The 19169-nt window shown below is 35.0% G+C and overlaps 1 protein-coding gene across 1 annotated transcript in view; it reads left to right on the top strand.

The window, feature by feature from the left end:
* The window catches only part of ZNF804A (zinc finger protein 804A), a gene marked incomplete at both ends in the record, with an annotated part of 288083 nt that extends 273160 nt beyond the window's left edge, over positions 1-14923 (top strand). Inside the window, 2 exons of the mRNA XM_079709990.1 lie at positions 9236-9366; positions 11677-14923. Of these exons, the coding sequence (XP_079566116.1) occupies positions 9236-9366; positions 11677-14923 (3378 nt within the window). The remainder of the gene's footprint in view (positions 1-9235; positions 9367-11676) is intronic.
* Positions 14924-19169: the final 4246 nt, after the last annotated feature.

Raw genomic sequence — 19169 nt, 5'->3', positions numbered from 1 at the left:
TTTTAAATAGAAGTATCAATATTTCTTAGACTCAAGTTTCCATTGCTTTCCCTGTATACTAAAGATCTTAGTAAGATTTTTGTTAGCAAATTTTCAAAGCTTCCTATTGTATGAGGAAGTTAATCACTGCCATCTTGTGCCAATTCAATTTGAGAAGCATTCATGAGCACTTAAAATGCATGAGACACTTCTGATCCAGCACTTAAGAAAATGAACTGAATGGTTGGAAAATCAGTTTTAGACATAACACATACAGATTGCAAAGACTTTTATATTAGAACTAGAATGAGTTTTTTGTCCACAAAAAGAAACTTGAGTTAATGGAATCTAAAGAATGAGAGGCCTTGGGGAAAGATATTGTTCAGATCTGATATGCCATTAAGAGATTAGATGCTTTTAAAGCTGCCAAGAGAAAAGTCCAAATGATACACATTCATGATAGTAATGGGAAAAGAAATTTAAAAAAGGATCTTCCACAGATTCACTCAGCATAAAGCCATTGATTAAATAATGACTAGAAGGAAATTACACATTGAAGTGTGATACCATTCACTTGAATAACAACCTTCCCTGAAGAAATATATTTGCTAACATTCTAATAGAACCCAGTGCATATTGTCTTCCAAGAGAGTTAAATTGATTCAAGAAATAGAGATGGTGATTTAGTTGTAATTCTTTGAAGGTATTGCTCTATGTAAGATAGAAAGCATACTTAGATTTTTCAAAAATCACTGAAAGCAGTTCTTGATAGAAACAACCATTGGGAATTTAAAGGAAATTTTTAGCCTGTGGAAACAGTAATAGTGGGTAACATATTAACTTACTAAGATATATGAAAATAGGAACAGAAGTATTGGACCAATTCAAAGGAGTAATGGATTTACTTGTAGTAGAGAAAACATTTAAGAAGGTAATTATTATTAATGTTCTAAATACATATTTTATTTAGTAAAAACTAACTCCATCTTAAAAGATGACATTGAAAGCATCAATCTTAGGGTGCAAAAACTCGAAGGAACTTTATATATCATCAGCATCTTCATCTGAGGAAACAAGGTTCTAAGAATTTGTTGTTAATTATCCAGTCACACATCTAGTAAGTAGGTATATAAGCCAAGATTACACTCAGCAGCAAATAAAAGTAAACTCAGATAAAGTTGGCTTTTATTTATTTTTTTCCAAACTACATAGGTAATCAGTCCTAGAATAATGCAGTAATTCAATGATGCTATTGGGAATGGGGATCTTTTCATTTTTTGCTCTGCTATCTTTAGTATCTAGGCCTTCTCTGCCAAGCTGACAACCTTACGATTGAAAGATGGTTGCTTCCCACCTAAGACTTCCAATTACACATGGGTAGGAAATGGAAAACATGGCTAAAAAAACATAAAGAATTTTTCTTTAATGAAGTTTATTTTTTCTGTAGGCATATCCTCCTCAGAGGCACCTGCTTACAATTCAATTAGTGAGGTCTGTGTCACATATCCACTCTTATTACAGGGAGGCTGAAATTTTTATTATTTTAATTGAATATCTTTCTGCCCACCCCACCCCCCCAAACTGGAATTCTACTAATGAATTAGAAGGATGTAATTGATAATGTGAAGGCAATTTGCATTGTTCACCACAAACATCATAACTAGATACCCATCTTCTGGTGAAAACCTGTATTAATCAGAGTTCTCCAGAGAAACAGAGATAATAGAATATTTATTTATCTATTTATCTGTCTATCAATCTGTCTATCTCTCTATCTGTTGACTTGTTTTCAAGAATTGGCTCACACATTGTGGGAGCTGACAAGTACAAAATCTGCAGGGCAGACTGCCAGATTGGAAACCCAAGAAAGAGTTGATGTTGCAGTCTCAAGTCCAAAGGCTGTCTGGAGGTATAATTCTTTTTTCCTGGGGGACTTGTCTCATCTGTTAAGGCCTTCAACAGATTGAATGAGGCCCGCCCACATTATGGAGAGTAATCTGCTTTACTAGGATTTAAGGACTAAACCTGCTTACTCATCTGATTTAATGTTAGTCTCATCTAAAAATGATCTTAGATGAGATTAGCATCTAAAATCTACTGATTTAAATATTACTCTCATCTAAAAAATTCCTTTACAGTGACATGTTGTCTGGTGTTTGACCAAATATCTGGGTATTGTGGCCTAGGCAAGTTGACACATACAGTTAACCATCATAAGTGTGTCTCTCATCAATTTGGCATGCATAGATATCTCCTTAAACTATACTCAATCTCCAAAAAAAGACAACAACAGGTGATATGCTTCCTAACATGATACAATTATCCTGTATACAATTGAAAATACACTGACTTGCTCCCCAGAAAAGGATACAAAGTTGTTGCGTGATGTTCACTCTTCTCTTTGATATCCTGTCACTTAAATACTATGATGTAAATTCAACACATCATATATGATAAGAGAATAAGAGACAAGAGAAAATATATAATTTTTTTCATAATTAAATGAGGAAGAAATACCCATGACAATTACAGTTCTCATTTCTGTAACTAGTCGTGGTCATAGTTGGTATTTATAACTGCTTTATTCCATTACTCATTCTCTTTTTCCTCAGCAAGCACCTTAGCTGGTCATGGTTCTTTCCATGATGAAGTGACTCAAAGCTTCATTCCTGAGGGGTCTGGGCCATTAGTAATACTGCCTGAATTGGATTGTAGTTTTTCCATTGACTTTAATCACAGGGCATGATAACTCTAAGAGACACCAAAGGGATCTCCTGTATTCCAGACATAATCTTCCTTACCTCCACTGTGGCTACCAGTTCATTGTTTCCTTGGTAATCAGGATCAATCATCTCATCTAGCACAGCACCTCCCTTCATTGTCTATTGATTCAGTGGCATAAGAAGCCCAAAGCAGCAAGGTAGCAGATATAACTTCCAACTCAGTGGAATACTTGATGTGTCTCCTGGTGGAATTTTTCTGCAATTTGGAACTAAGACTTCTAGGTCAGAAAAGCATAAGGTTGTGGGTACAGAAAGCAAAAATTTTGCTAGTGGACCACTAGGGGTAATAGTGAATGGTGCCACCTCAGTTGCCACCCCTGGATGTTTGAGCCCTTCTATCCTGTTTATGAGAAAAAATAGCATCATATATTGGACACTAATTCAGAGCATATACAGCCTCCTAGAGAACATTGCTCCAGTCCTGCTAGGTATTGCCACCTAGTTGGAGGTATAACTGAGTCGTCCAAAGGTCATTCTACCATTCTATCAAACCAGCTACTTCAGGATGATAGAGAACATGGTAAGACCAGTGAATTCCGTGAGAATGGGCCCATTTCCACATTTTTCTTTTTTTGCTGTGAAGTGAGTTCCTTGATCAGAAAAATGATCGTAAATGTGGAGTATCATGATGGTAGAAATGGCAGTGGGTAAGTCCATAGATTGTAGTTTTGATAGAAGTGTTGCATGGAGGGAAGTTAAGTTCACATCCAGAGTAAAGGTCTATTTCAGGAAGAACAAAACACTGCCTTTTTTTTTCTTTTTTCAAGGAAGCTCTCCATCGTAATCAACCTGCCACCAGGCAATGGCTGATCACACCTGGGAATGGTGCCATATTGGGGGCAAAGTGTTGATTTCTGTTGCTGGCAGATTGGGCACTCAGAGAATAGTCCTGGCTGACAATCAGTAGGAAGCTGCAGCTCTCAATCCTACAACCAGAAGGAAATAAGCTCTACCAACAACCTTAGGGAGATTGTGAGTTGATTTTTTCCAAAACAAGCCTCCAGATGAGAAAACATCCTGGCCAGCACCTTGACCGAGCAAAGAACAGGCATACTGACTTACAGAAACTGTGAGATAATAATGTGTGCTGTTGAAAGCTGCTAAGTTTATGGTAATTTGTTAAACAGAAATAGAAAATAAGCCTAATAGAAAACCTTACCTAATCACTCTATTTGAAATTGCTATCCCTCCCCTTACTTCCTGCATCCTCAGCTTAAATTCACTTCATCCACAGCACTTTTCACTATCTACTATACTATACAACTTATTTACATGTTTTAATGTCCATTTCTCTCAACTATGGTGAAAATTTCATGAAACAAACAGAGATTTTTCCTCCTTTGTCACAGATATATCAACTGTGCTTAGAATAGCAGCTGACAAGTAATGGACACTCTAGGAGTATTGGCAGAAAGACAAATGAAAATCTGTATCACGTCCCAATAAGCCTGTCCTAAAGAGTTAGAAAGCTTGAATAACATATAGAAGAGTAAATATAGGAGATATTTCACAGGAAGAGTTCCTGGAAATCCTGATTCCAGTCTGGTTCTACCACTTGTACGCAACTCTGAACAAGTCTAAAACTTACTTAACTTCAGTTTTGTCATCTCTGAGTATTGACAATAATGCTAGACCTATTTGCTCACATGCTTATTTTCAGAGTCAAAGTAATGTATGCAATATTGCTTAATAAATTTTAAGGAACAATATTAATTCTAAATGAAGAAATACAGGTGACCAATACATATGTAAAAATTTTTCTGCTTCCTAGTAAACAAATGAATTATAGGCAAAACATTAATGATATATCACGTATTGACTGTCAATTAAACAAATTTAGTAGGGATGCTACCCAATATTGTGTATATTCCCAATATACCTTTGGGAAGAGTGAAATGATGGTATAAAGCTATGAATAGCAGTTTGGAAAACATCAAAAAAGTACATGTTTATCTTTTATTCTAGCAGTTTTTCTTGTAGGAACCTGTCTTTTGAGTGTAATTAGACTAGACAGGTGTACAATATATAGATATAAGAATGTTCATAAAAGTTTTGTTTGCAATTGTAAAACGATGTAATTTACCTAAATGTTTAAACACAAACTGATGTTTTATTTAAATGGTATCTTTCTCTCTCTCTCTCTTTTTCTCTATCTCTCTTTTTTACATTGAATAAACCTTTGCCACTGTCTGAACACCACCATTAACCTGAGGCTAGGATCATTATAACTTTCCCAACCATCCAACTCAATGGGTTTTCCTGAGACCATATCTGAGGATTAATGACCTGTGTTGCCCTTGTGACATTCTGTTTCACTATAGACTAAGAGAAGTAAATCAGTGGGAAAGTAGAGTGGACCCTCTGAAATGGTATCATAACCAAAGAATATTGATTCTTTGTTTTTTCATTCCTTATTGCATATTTTCAAAGTATACATTGAATTATATGTGAGCGTACATTATAATTTGTTTTGCAATGCAGTAGCTAGGCCACACAATTTCCTTTTCACATACTTTTAATTTTCTAATTCTTGCTGACTGTCATTCTTGACTTGACATTTATCACTAAGAATTTATTTTGAGTGATTCTCAGTAAATTGTTGAGGAAGCTTTTGAAATAGTGTTGATATTTCCATGAGCCTCACAGGTATTATCTTGTATATTCATTTGTGTGGAACTTAAGTTTTCTTTCCATTTGGCATTCTCAAAAGAATTTACTTGGTTTCTATTTTTTGCCTTTCAAAATAACTCTACTTGATATAAAATATGATGTAAGACTATTTTTCTGCAGAAAAATGCAAGAAAGGATATAAAGACTGATAAATTTTATCCTAAAACTGACCAGAGTATTTGACCAGGCCTATAATCTCTGCAACTAAATAGTCCCTAAATGTTAGTCAAGTTTATTTATCTTGGTATCTGGAAGTCTGTCACTGAGATAAGAAAATTATGTGTGCATAGAGGGAGATTGAGATCAATAGGAACATTTGAATGTAGTTTGGTGCTCCTTGACAACCTCTACAAGACTAAAACAACATTTGCATTCTTCACTTTGCTGTACACCTGAAACTAACACAACATTGTAAGTTGACTATACTCCAATAAAATTAAAAATAAATAAATAAATATACACATTTCCCTAAATCATCATTTAGGGGCCGATTCCCGCCATATCAATCACTCAGTTATATCACAGATAATACAACACTACTGGCATTTGATAATTGACAGACTCCTTGCTTTTTAACTATTATGTCAGTGGAAATGGATTAGGTCAAATCATAATGGTTAATTTGAAACAGTAAATAGTGAAATTCTTGGCGTTTCATATACTTGCTTTAGAAAAGCTTAGCTTTTTGTTAGAAGCACTGTACTTTTAACTTGCATATATATGCATATTTATATAATAGAAATTAACATTTATTCTAAAAATTTTATTAAAAATAGTCAAGTCTGTCTTTCTTGATTGTTGTCTCCAATTACCCAAAGAATCTAGTAGGAAAAAAATTATGTCTACTTCTTAAAATATCACTATTTAGGTCTTCCCTGGTGGCGCAGTGATTGAGAGTCCACCTGCTGATGCAGGGGACACGGATTCGTGCCCCGGTCCGGGAAGATCCCACATGCCACGGAGCGGCTGGGCCCGTAAGCCATGACTGCTGAGCCTGCACGTCCGGAGCCTGTGCTCCGCCACGGGAGAGGCCTCAACAGTGAGAGGCCCATTTAAAAATAGAATTTAAAAAAAATCTTTGAATGTTAGTTCTTTTATTAGTATTGCAACTTTCTTGCTTTATTTTACTTGACATTTTGATTCTTTTAAATGTTTATTTTAGAGAACTTATCTTCTATTTCCTTTCAAATTCTCTGTCAGCATCCTCCTCCTAACCCAAACCCTCTCTTGATTGAATATGTTTCTTACAGTGGCAGGTGGTATTTCTCAGTAAAGGTAATGCATATCCTTTAGGTCACTCAATTATGCACATCCAATAAATCACTAATTTTACTTTTCCTCTCCACTGCAACTCCCTTAGAAAAAGCTTTTATTGTTTCTTACCTGGTTCATTGTAATATTCTATTTATTGGTTGCTTTGTCTTTAATCTTGTTCCATGGCAAAGTTTCATGCATACTGACGCCAAAAGAATCTTAATAAAATAAAAGTCCTAGTGTGGCACTGCATTGTTTAGCTCCTTCAATGCTTCCTACAGTCACATTTAGTCATATGATAGACAGGGTTCCCCATGATTTGGTTGGATCCCATAATTCATCAATTCTCATTACTTCCACAAATACACTCTGCTCTAGCCATCCTTCTTTACATCGTGCATTTTTCTTTTAGAGTATGCATGCTTTTATTTCTCTGTTTATACAAAACTGTCTTTTTTTCCCCCAAATATCCTCTCACTTCCAACATCCAACCCTTCTTCTTCATGCTGTTTTATATCCTTTAAGACCCAGATCAGATGTGACTTTCCCCAGGTAGCTTACCTGGAGATTGTTGGACCACCCCTGTTCTGTCCTCGTATGACACAATAAGAATACCTCAACCACTGATTGCCATTATCTCTTCCTGTGTGTCTTTTCTCCCTATTTCTGTAAAATGCATATAAACATACACTCACACACACTTGCCCACACATATAGTCACAGACACAAAGACACACACCAGATAAAAGTAAAAACATTTTCTTTACTCTTTGAAAAATATCCCAGCCATTTAACAGAATGACTGTTGCTGGTGATCAATAAGTTGTTGAATGAGTCTTGATATGATTTCAAGATTTTAGGAAATAGAGATGACCAAGGCTATGAATATTTAAAATCTAGAATTAAAATTTTCTTGCCATAGTATCTCTAATACTACATATTTTTAATAACAAATAATTTAATATGTATTATAAAATTGTAGCTACATTTAATTGTTATGATGCAATGATATATGCAATGATATATGTCAAAGTTTTACTTTCTATGAAATACTAGTACAATTTAGCTATTTATGACATGGGTTATCTTTTATTTAAATTCAACTCTAAATAAACTCCTTCACAAATATGTCAATGTAAATGATCTCAAAATATCTTTGTGTTATGTTAAAATAAATATTCTAGAGTAATCTCATACATATATATGCATATATATGTATATATACCTTATATAAATCCCATTAATTAAAGTATTAGAGATCATTTGAAGTTTAAGTTATGGTTCTATATAGGAGAAATTGAGCAGACACAATCTAGGTTGACCAAGAATCTAATATTATTTCATTAGCATGGCTTTTTTTTTTTTTTTTTTTTTTGGTGGTGCTGCACAGCTTGTGGGATCTTAGTTCCCTGACCAGATATTGAACCTGAGCCCTTGCCAGTGAAAGCATAGAGTCCTAACCACTGGACCACCAGGGAATTCTCTAGCATAACTATTTTTGTAGTAGGAAAATACTTAATTTGGAGGATCTAAGTGATTCTACATAAATCAACAAATATTTACTGAGTAGGTCTTTTATAGATCAGACATTGTTCTAAGACCCTGGTGTAAATCAGTGTATACACATAAGGCATTTATTAAGATTTTGTTCAACCACTTCATAAAAATGTGATTAGTATATGTTTTATTCTCATAAAGTCCCATTCTAAGACTCTGATGTATCACGATTGCATAACAACATGAGCTCCATGAGAAAAAAACAGTACTTTAATCATTTTTAATGACTATATACTCTCTCTGTGGAAGACTATAGTAAAAATATTTGGGGCATGGGACCACTTTGGTGTATCTTAAATCATGCTACATACATGGCTATTTATCAATTCTATTCAAGTTGACATGTTCTTTTTCTGGTCTTCAGCCCCCAAACTGAGCTCCTTTAATACAGATGAAACATATGCTCAATATAAAAAGAATTTACACAAAGACACTTAATTTTGTTCTCAGATCTTGAATTACTTGGGAAATATGCCTGGTATTTGAGAGGAGGGATTATTTTAAATCACATTAGTAGAGGGCATTTGCCTTATGGATTAACATAAGACATTTACCCAAAGAATATGAAAAGGATCAGACACCTTTCTAATATAGAGCACATCAAAATATGATGGAATTTATCATATATAACTGAAATACACAAGCTTAATTGAATTTATTTAAAAATTAGGGGTTTATAAGACTCCAACACTTCATCTAAATTAGGCAGAGAACCTTGGCAGGAAACAATCAATAAGTAAAGAAGAAATTTTTCCTTTCCAATTTACCAGGGTATAGGTGTATCTTTTGATATAGTGTAATAATATGTTTTTGCATTTTTTACAAGCCAAAAGTGCAAGAAAATATTTTGTTAGAAGTGGATGGTCACAAATGCTGTGTTTTCCTTAGATGAGATCAAAGATGATGTACTGGAAAATTCCAACAACAACAATAGTAACTTTGACATTGCCATAGACCTAAATACTGTTAATTATTTTTGTATTTTTTAATAGAGACTCAAAGAACTAAAACAAAGGGAATTTGCTCGAAATGTAGCATCTAAATCCAGGAAAGATGAAAGAAAACAGGAAAAGGCACTCCAACGCCTGCACAAGCTGGCCGAGCTAAGAAAGGAAACTGTATGGTGAGTCTACAGTAAAATGTTAAGTTTTCTTAAAACATGACAACAAAAAAAAGGAACTGAATAAAGGGCACAAATCTATCTATTTCTGTACCCAGAATAAGACGCTCACATTTTCATGGGTTTCTGTGATCAGTAAACAGTAAATTGAATTTGAGTTTTATGCAAACACCTGTTTAATGTACATTTCAATAAAAAGCCTAATTACTATAATTTTAGTTTGTAAAAAAATTAATTTTACATTATTCTTCTCTTTAAGCTATCTTAGTTGAAAGTTATTATATTTCTTGGTGAAATTCAAAACATTTGATTGGGCTTCCCTGGTGCCACAGTGGTTGAGAGTCTGCCTGCCGATTCAGGGGATGCGGGTTCGTGCCCCGGTCCGGGAGGATCCCACATGCCGCGGAGCGGCTAGGCCCGTGAGTCATGGCCGCTTGAGCCTGCGCGTCTGGAGCCTGTGCTCCGCAATGGGAGAGGTCACAACAGTGAGAGGCCCGCGTACCGCAAAAAACAAACAAACGAAAAAAACCCATTTGATTGAAGAAGAGACCAAAGCACCATCTCATAGCCTTTGTTAGAAATGGAGTTTTAGGAGGAACTTATTTTTTCATTGAAAATTTGGAGAACTTTTATTTGCAATGGTCTTTAGAACACATATGGAGTGAAAAAGAGAGGTTCCTTGCTCCATATGTAGTCTTAATATATAAAGGTCAGGAAGGCCCTATGCATGTCAGAGGTAGGTTGAAATTAGTTTCACTGTGAATGAACTCTAACTGGACTATTAAAACTTGACAACTCTTACACTTTGACCTGCTTCTAACAGAGAGCACCTATAATGTTATAAATCAGAACTTAAAAATTCAAAAAAAAAAAAAAATTCAGGCCAGGGCAATGTTATGAAAAGACAGCCACCCTTAATGTACCTCCCCCCCCCCATTAAATAGGCCTCTCTGATTATTGTTTAAAACAAAGCTATTTTATGCCAAATTTATTTTATACAGAATAATGTTAGGGGATATTGACATATCAAAACATTGTTTGAGATGTCAGCTTTAGAAAAGTCAAAATAAAATTCAAATATATCTTGAATCCTATAGTGTACTGTTAATATCAAACATAACCTCTGTTGAATTATACCAACCAGATATTTTTATTCTGTGTAGTAAAAAATGAAAAGTTATACAAGTGCAAATTTACATTTCATATTATCTCGGACCTGTGTAATTTAATTCATTTGCAAATGTAAAGTCTAATATATTAAGAGAAGTAGAGCTGAGTATCAGATATATACAAAAGAAGCAAAACTTCTTATCTAAATTACTTTTCTTAGCATACATAAATATTTCACATTACACTGCTCCCCCAGACACATGATTTTCCCAGTAATTTGGTGCCTCTAATGAGGTGTAAATTAAGTAGTGTTGCTTCTTAATATCAAAAAAGGTAATAAAACAGTCCACTGTGTTAGATATTGAAGAAATTATTCGATTAAAAAAATTTGGACCATTTATAACTTCTGAGAAACTAACTTTTTAGAAAAGCATGGAAAATTCTTCACAGCATAATTCTTTTGGGGTAAAGATGATACTTAGGTAGTTCTTTGTTTATGTGCTGGACAGTATCATTCTTTTAATAAGAGCTCACTATTTATGGTATACTGTAATTCCAAATAAATGGAAACCACATCGTAAGTATAGTCTTTTCCTATATTCACTCTATATAATGATATAATGGATAACTTCAGGATAATTTTTAAATATTACGAACAGCCATTCCAAAAGACTCAGAGCTCTCATTGAGCATATCACCTGGCCTGTGGTAGATGCTCAGTGAACGCTGGTTGAATTGAATTGTTGAAATGAATTCCCAGCCCTGCTTACATCATGACTGAGAGTTTTTCTTTAACTTCCTTCATATTCTCCATATGAGATCAATGATGTTGAGTATTTGTGAATTAAAAGTAATTTTATTTTAGAGAGTTTTGTATTCTAAAATCTCACTGAAGAGGCCATGGGGGTAAAAAAATTCTTGGTCTGGAAACACTGGCTGAGAGCATAGAAATGTCTTTGACCATTGCTGTTAATAGCTATAAAAGTAACTTCAAGACATCATCTCCAAGTTATCCCAAACAATATCCAATAACTAAATTAAACTGTAGTTCTATGGAAGGCAATTGCACTACATGAAAGTAATTATCTTACAAAGATTTTAAAACTTGAAAAAAATCTTACGCTGACATTTCTAAGTTGTAAGTGTTTGAGTATTTTTCCTCAAGTGTCTTTTATGAAAACACACTTTTGTTTCTTTTTGTAGTGCTCCTGGAAGTGGCCCTATGTTCAAGTCAACAACTGTTACTGTGAGAGAAAATTGTAATGAAATTTCCCAAAGAGTTGTTGTGGATTCAGTTAATAACCAGGAAGATTTCAAATGTACTTTGATTCATAGCCAAGAGAATGCTAAAGGTGTTACCACTGTTGCTACAGATCCAGAAAGCGTGAAAACTTATACCGCCAAAAAGAGCCAACTTGGAGATCAAGCCCAGGGGATTCACAGACACAAAACTGGCTTTTCTTTTGCATTTCCAAAGAAAGCATCCGTGAAGCTGGAGTCCTCAGCTGCAGCCTTCTCTGAATACAATGATGATGCCTCTGTGGAAAAAGGATTTAGCAGAAAAAGTAGATTTGTGCCCGGCGCTTGTCATCTTCAACTCTCTTCACCAACAGATGTGCTTTTGAGTTCTGAAGAGAAAGCTAATTCTTTTCATCCACCAGAAGGAAGGTGCACTGACAAAAAAACTGCTCAAACTCAAGAGATGAAAGAAGTTTCTAGTGAAAAAGATACATTACTATTACCTCCGTTTTGCCAGTTTCAACTCCCTTCATCATCTGATGCAGATAATTGTCAAAATTCAGTTCCTTTAGCAGATCAAATTCCACTGGAGGATGTTATTATTAATGAAGACATACCTGTAAGTGGTAACACTTCTGACTTGCTAGGAAATAAATCCATAGTTCTTGATATGGCTAATGACTGCTTGTCTTTGCAAGCTACCATAGAAGAAAGTGTTAAGGACAATGATGCATCCACAATTGAAGCTGAATATAAAAATCACAACCCTGACATTTTGGCCCCTTTAAATTCTGAAGAGGATAATATAACCCTACATAAAAAAATGGATTTATATAAAAGACCGTGTGAGCCATTTGTACCCGTACTTAACAAAGATGGATCCACAGTTCTTCAGTGGCCATCAGAAATGCTGATTTACACAACTACTCAACCATCAATTTCCTATAGCTGTAATCCTCTCTGTTTTGACTTCAAGTCCACTAAATTAAACAACAATCTAGATAAAAATAAGCTGCCCTTAAATGATCCTTCTTCTCATCAGAAGGGAGAAGACATTTGCAAGAGACCAGTTTTAGATTGCAAGTACACATCTGTGACAGGACTTACTGATCATGAAATTGGAGGTAGCAGAAATGGATATAACCAAGACACTCCTCTTTTGGCTGATGATACGCTCTCCAATAGCTGTGATTCTGGAAAAAATGAGAGTATGAATCAGAAGTATAAAAATATTTCCTGTAGGATCAGAAAAACAAAAAAATATACTTTTACTAAAAATCAGATAAAACAGGATGTTCTTGGTGGCAAATACAACAAAATAAGATTGAAAGATACTCATGAACTCTGGTTCCATAAAAGTGGAAGAAAGAAAAAAAGAAGAAAGTTATGTTACCATAATTATGGAAAGAAAACCAAAGAATCAGAAACTTATTTCAAAATGGAAGGAGAAAATAGTTACACTGATAAAACTAGGAAAAATCTACTGGAAACAATTTCAGAAAAACAGTATTTAGCTACAGAGCAATTATTGGACTCACAGAAATTACCTGATAAAAGGCCCAAATCAGCATCCATATACTTAAGTGAAAATGAAGAAATGTGTAAAACCCAGATCACTGAATACAATAATAATAAGAATATTATTATCAGTTCTAAAAACCACCGTAAAAAGAGCTCAGTTGTTTTAAATGGACAATCCAATTCAACAATTATACATTCTGTGAAACATAATTTAACATACTCCAGAACTTACTGTAGTTGGAAAGCCAAAACGTCCAGCTGTAGTGAAGATCACAGATGCCTAGTTCTTCAAAATGAAATGAAATGCATGAGTCAGAACCAGGCAGTTAAAAGAGGTTATAATTCTCTCATTAATGAATCAGAAAGATGTCATCAAAAACGTAGACAACATTCATATTCTTATTCTTCAGATGAAAGTTTAGATCAACAGAATTATCTACCAGAAGAATTTTTGAGGCCAACCCATGCTTCTGCTCCTTGTAAACCTAAAAGGAAACGGAGGAGAAAAAGTAGATTCCACACCAGTTTTGAAGCTTTGGAACTCAAAGAGAAGACAGATTATCCCAGGAAAGGTAATTCTTCCTTACATCACCAGGATGAAATAATAAGTGAAGACAGAAAAGAGGAAATAAAACCACAAGAAACTGCAAATGTCAAAAGGAACTCAGAACAAATGGACCAAGTAGAAAATAAACTGGCTTTGTCCGCTAGCAGTCCCCTTCCTTCTGAAACCAATGGTGAAACTGAGCAGGCCGTAATGGAGACCACTTCTGGTGAATTGTCAGAGATTTCCAATGAACCTACCACATCAGTCTACATAGCTAGTGCCCCAACAAAAGAAGAAGTGGACAGTACCTTGCTTGAACACAAAGAAAGAAGTGAGAATACAAATATTAATGAGAAGCAAATTCCTTTCAAGGTGCCTAGTACTGAAAGGAACTTTAGACAGTCACAACCTAAATCATACCTTTGTCATTATGAACTGGCTGAGGCCCTTCCACAAGTAAAGATGAATGAGGCATCAACTGAGTGGCTGTGTTTTAATTCAGGCATCCTTAATGCACAACCACCATTACCATTCAAAGAAGCACATGTCAGTGGCCATACCTTTGTAACAACAGAGCAGATCCTGGCTCCGTTAGCTTTACCAGAACAAGCATTATTGATTCCAATAGAAAACCATGACAAGTTCAAAAATCTACCATGTGAAGTCTACCAGCACATCATTCCGCCGAGCATGCTGGCCAACAAGGTCAAATTCACTTTTCCTCCAGCTGCCCTCCCACACCCTAGCACACCTCTGCAGCCTTTGCCTTTGCAGCAGCCCTTGTGTTCTACCTCTGTAACCGCTATCCACCATACTGTTTTGCAGCAGCATGCAGCAGCTGCTGCAGCCACAGCAGCAGCTGCAGCTGCAGGAACCTTTAAAGTGCTTCAACCACACCAACAGTTTCTGTCCCAAGTCCCAGCTCTCACCAGAACATCGTTACCTCAGATCTCAGTAGGACCAGTAGGACCAAGGCTTTGTCCTGGGAATCAGCCAACTTTTGTTGCTCCTCCTCAGATGCCAGTCATTCCAGCCTCAGTTCTCCATCCTAGCCATCTGGCTCTCTCACCTTTACCCCATGCACTCTTTCCTTCACTGCTGTCCCCCCACCCATCGGTCATCCCGCTGCAGCCCCTCTTCTAGTCATCACTATGAAAGGGAAAGAAAATATTCATGAGAAAACTATGGCTATACATGTTAATGCTCATCTAAGTGGATAATTGCCTATTTAAATGGTGGAAATAAACTAGGCAAAATATGGCCTCATTGATATGAAATCATTTACTGTAAGTGTAATGATGCAAATAAATCCTTAAGTTTCTGATATATAATATTAGTAAGGCACTGAATAGTTTGAAAATCAATATAATATATGCTGTATATCAAAATGATGTCTTAAGAGTATGTATAATGTATATAAAATATATTTATAGTACTGTACTTTATGTTGTAAAGTATGCGCTTTGTTTTTTTTTTTAACCTTTGTGTATTTGCACCTATTTAATGTTTAGACAAAGCTGATGGCACTATGTTTTGTACCATGTTCCTTGAAACTGTAAATTCAGTGAAAAATCTCTCTTGCAATAAATTTTTGTTAAATATTTAAGTAAATAAAACCCTTGTTTTTAGTTGGTTTTCACTATTTTGAGACTGTATCGTAACAATAGGTTTTGAATTTATATTGTTTCTTCTGTTTATTGGCATCTCTGAACCTCAGAGGATCAGCAAAATATCTTTGGCACTCTGTCAATACTTACACTGTAATACTATCTTTCAGAATAAGTTTAAGTCCGTTTGCTTTTCTGTTTGTCATAATGTTGCTTATACTCAAAATTTACTATATTTCATGAACACTTGGCCCTCTAGATAATAAACCATGGAAATTCTTGTTAAAATAATGTTAGCATTTGGTGCGGTGGGGGGGCGAATAACTACAAAACATGCAAAGAATTTAGTTCCAGGAGCTATTAAGCAGTACTAGTAGATAAGAAATAGTAAGTAACCAATATAAGTTCTTATAACATTTTTGTATGTCAAAATTATCAAATGTATTGTGTTTATTTCCAATTGTTGTGGAGAATATACATATATAAGAATGTTGGCATGGATTAAGGAATAGGTTTAATTAATTAATCACTAACCATTATATAACATCTTGGGAAGAATGGCATAAATACAATCTGGATATACTCTTAATTGAGAATCTGGAAGTGGGAAAGAGAGTGAATAAATAACTGTTCCTTCTGCAAATCTTTCTAGTAGTCATGTTTCTATCATATTTCCAAATCACGCAGGAACAATTAGAAAGTCCCCATCCATATCACCCTTCCAGATTCTGCTATATTTTTAATGACCACTACATTCTTGTTCACTCAAGTGCTGCTTCTATGTGTACTAAAGAATATAATTATTTAATAGAAAACTAGGGAACATCACACTTCCCACAAGAGTTTCTAATGTGTACCTGCCTCAGTCCATGCCACTGGTTAAGACAAAGTCTGCATGCCTGGTGGAGAGGATTCAACTCACCATGTGCAAATGATAAAGGATTATGGTAGCCTAGCAATGAACCCAGGCAAAAGAGAGGCCAACTGAGCCCTTCTAAAGGAAGAGCAACTTTTAAGTGATGCTGTATTGAAGAAATTTTTCATAAGCTTACTGTAAGAACTGGGTTACCCTAAAAATATTGAGCATAAGCATATATTCCCATAGCAGAATAATATATTGAATTCTATTTTAAGTAGAGTAATAAGGGGAAAAATCTATGTTGTATACTTTCTTGATTATGTGCCATAATAATCATTGATTTAAAGGTTTTCCTGAAAAACGGTTGTGAAAGACTGCATGATTGACAAATAAGAAGAAAAAATAATAAAAGAAGAAATTTTATTTCAAACACTAAGATAACATGTTCAAAAAATGGTAATTAAAATTGGAATGGGTGATTTTTCCCCAAGCAAAATATTTGAAACTATCTTTGAAGATAATATAGATGGGAATATCTACTGAGGAATGCTTACCCAGTTTGTTTTTAATGTCAGAGCAGGATTGTTTCTGCTGTTTAAAATCAAACCAAGTGTTTCACTTTAAAATATGCAGATTTTCCCTCTCTTTTTGTCATCTTCTGACTATCATCCCACATGTTCACTTCTTACCTCTTGTTCTTATTCTTTAATTCCTTTTTCTCCTGATCTTTTCCTTCTTAATTTCACTGTATACATCATTTGTGTGTAACCTCTCTTTCTTTCTCCATGCTATCATTCCTTTTATTTTGTCTTCAATTCTGTTGCTCTCCTACATTTATTTTTTGTTAAAATAATGCATTTAGGTATGCTTAAGTTTTTAGTTGTAGCAGAATATACTCGCTTAGTAACTATATAATAGAAATTTCTAGAAAGTTTGAGGAGGAAAGTTTTCACTTAAGAGTAATTGAAACTCAACTTGCTAGATAAATTGATTGGTTTTTGTGGATACCAGTGGCTGGACAAGAAAAGAATGTTAGCTGAGTATGTCAAAGCCATTTTTATTACAAACAATTCATTTAGATACTTGATATCTTTGATAAGATATTGCTCACATAGTCTGGGCATCTGTTATAAGTTCGGGACTCAAAATGAATGTATGATGACACACTTGTTCATCTATTCTGATAACACCACCTCCAGAATCAAGGGAATCAGGCCAATGGGCTGAAGATCAATAATAAGCAGAGCAATTAGACAGGTAAGTCAGGGTGGACTCATCAAGCAGTGAGGCTGTCAGAGGACCACAAGTCACGCTCATATTAGTGGCAGCAGGAGTCAGGCCAGTGTAGCAGTCATACACTGGAAGTAGGTTTGGGGACAGCCAATGGCTTGTCCATAAGTGCTGGAGCTAAAATCCCAGTCCCATCCAGATGTAAATTATTGTACATTCTATATAATTGGGGAATTTAAATGATTCTAACACTATCTCTTACCCACCATCTCGGGTCTGCTAGTTATAGGCATTGCTATAGATTTGTTATTGTAAATCTGAGTGGTTTGGAATATAGAATAAAACCTGAATGTAGAAAGTAACAAGTAACTACTGTAGCCAAGTAACAAAGGAACTCACATTGGATGACAAGAAGGAAACAAGGAAACTCATCTAACTACTACTTCAACTTCTCTCTCTCTCTCTCTCTCTCTCTCTCTCTCCCGTCTCTCTCTCATATATATATGTATATCCGAGTCCTTTCATGTGTTGAAGCCCTGCATAAACTGTCCACAGGACATCTCAACCTAGATATCCTTTATGTATTTTGAACCCCAAACTCAAATCTGTGATCTTTCTTTATAGGTACCACTGAAACCTATTATTTGTCCTTCGTTTCAAAGCTCTGTGAATGTCATTATAATAACAAAAAAAAAATTTAGAAACTGTTCCAAGTCAGAAGCCAGGGTATTATGCCCACATAAAAATTAATCAATGAACACTTTTGGCTCTATTTCCTTAAGTTTCTCTCAGATATTCCTCACCAGTATACTCTATATAGTTCTAGCCCTAGTAGTTCATAATCTGAATTGCTGAGTTGCTGTTATAAATTAATGTCTCTTTTCCCAATTTCCAATTCATACACTCTATCCTCCCCACTGCTGCCAGGGCTCCATTTTTTAAATGTAACCTTATTATGACACTCCTCTACTTTAAAGCCTATTATGGGTACTCAATTATTCTCAAGATAAACATCAAAGTTCTTAGCAAGTCATGGAAAATCTATGGTGAAGTAGATGCCAGCCTCCCTAGTCAGGACCATCAATTCCAGAATTCCTCTAGGCCAATCACTCTAATCTACTTACAATCAACTTCAAGTTTGTGTGAGCATGTTCTGTTATCCTGCAATGCTTTCCTCCCTATGTTTCTTCACTTGACTACTAATGCGTCACAATTCAACTAATGTCAGGTTTTGTTTTCTAGGAATTCTTACTCCGATTCCCTCTGTCTCTAGATGTTAGCTTCCTGTCCTCTATTTTCACCTGGAATACTGTGCTCAAATATTGTTATGAAGTATTCTCTGTGTTGAATATATTGTCTGTTCTTCAAATTCACTAAATTAAGAGCTCCTTGAGTCAAAGTAGCATTTGATGCATAGTAAACACTCAATAAGTTTGTTAAATGAGAAGATAGAATGAGTTGGGAAAATGTAATTAAAAACTATGCAGATTGTATTACAAAGTTTCAGAATTTTCACCATTTTTACTCCAAACTTTTTCTAAATCAGTCTGAAAAAATATATAATTTTCCAAAATAATTAGGGCTTCAAAACACCATTTAGCATGAATAACTTATTTTTTAATGGAATTATGAATTATTTAAAATAGAACTCAGTGGGGGACTTCTCTAGTGGCACAGTGGTTAAGAATCCACC

The sequence above is a fragment of the Hyperoodon ampullatus genome (genome assembly GCF_949752795.1).
Source record: "Hyperoodon ampullatus genome assembly, chromosome: 8".
NCBI classification, from domain to species: Eukaryota; Metazoa; Chordata; class Mammalia; order Artiodactyla; family Ziphiidae; genus Hyperoodon; species Hyperoodon ampullatus.
Note: the sequence above shows the minus strand (reverse complement) of the source record. Positions and strands in the feature narration are given on the sequence as shown.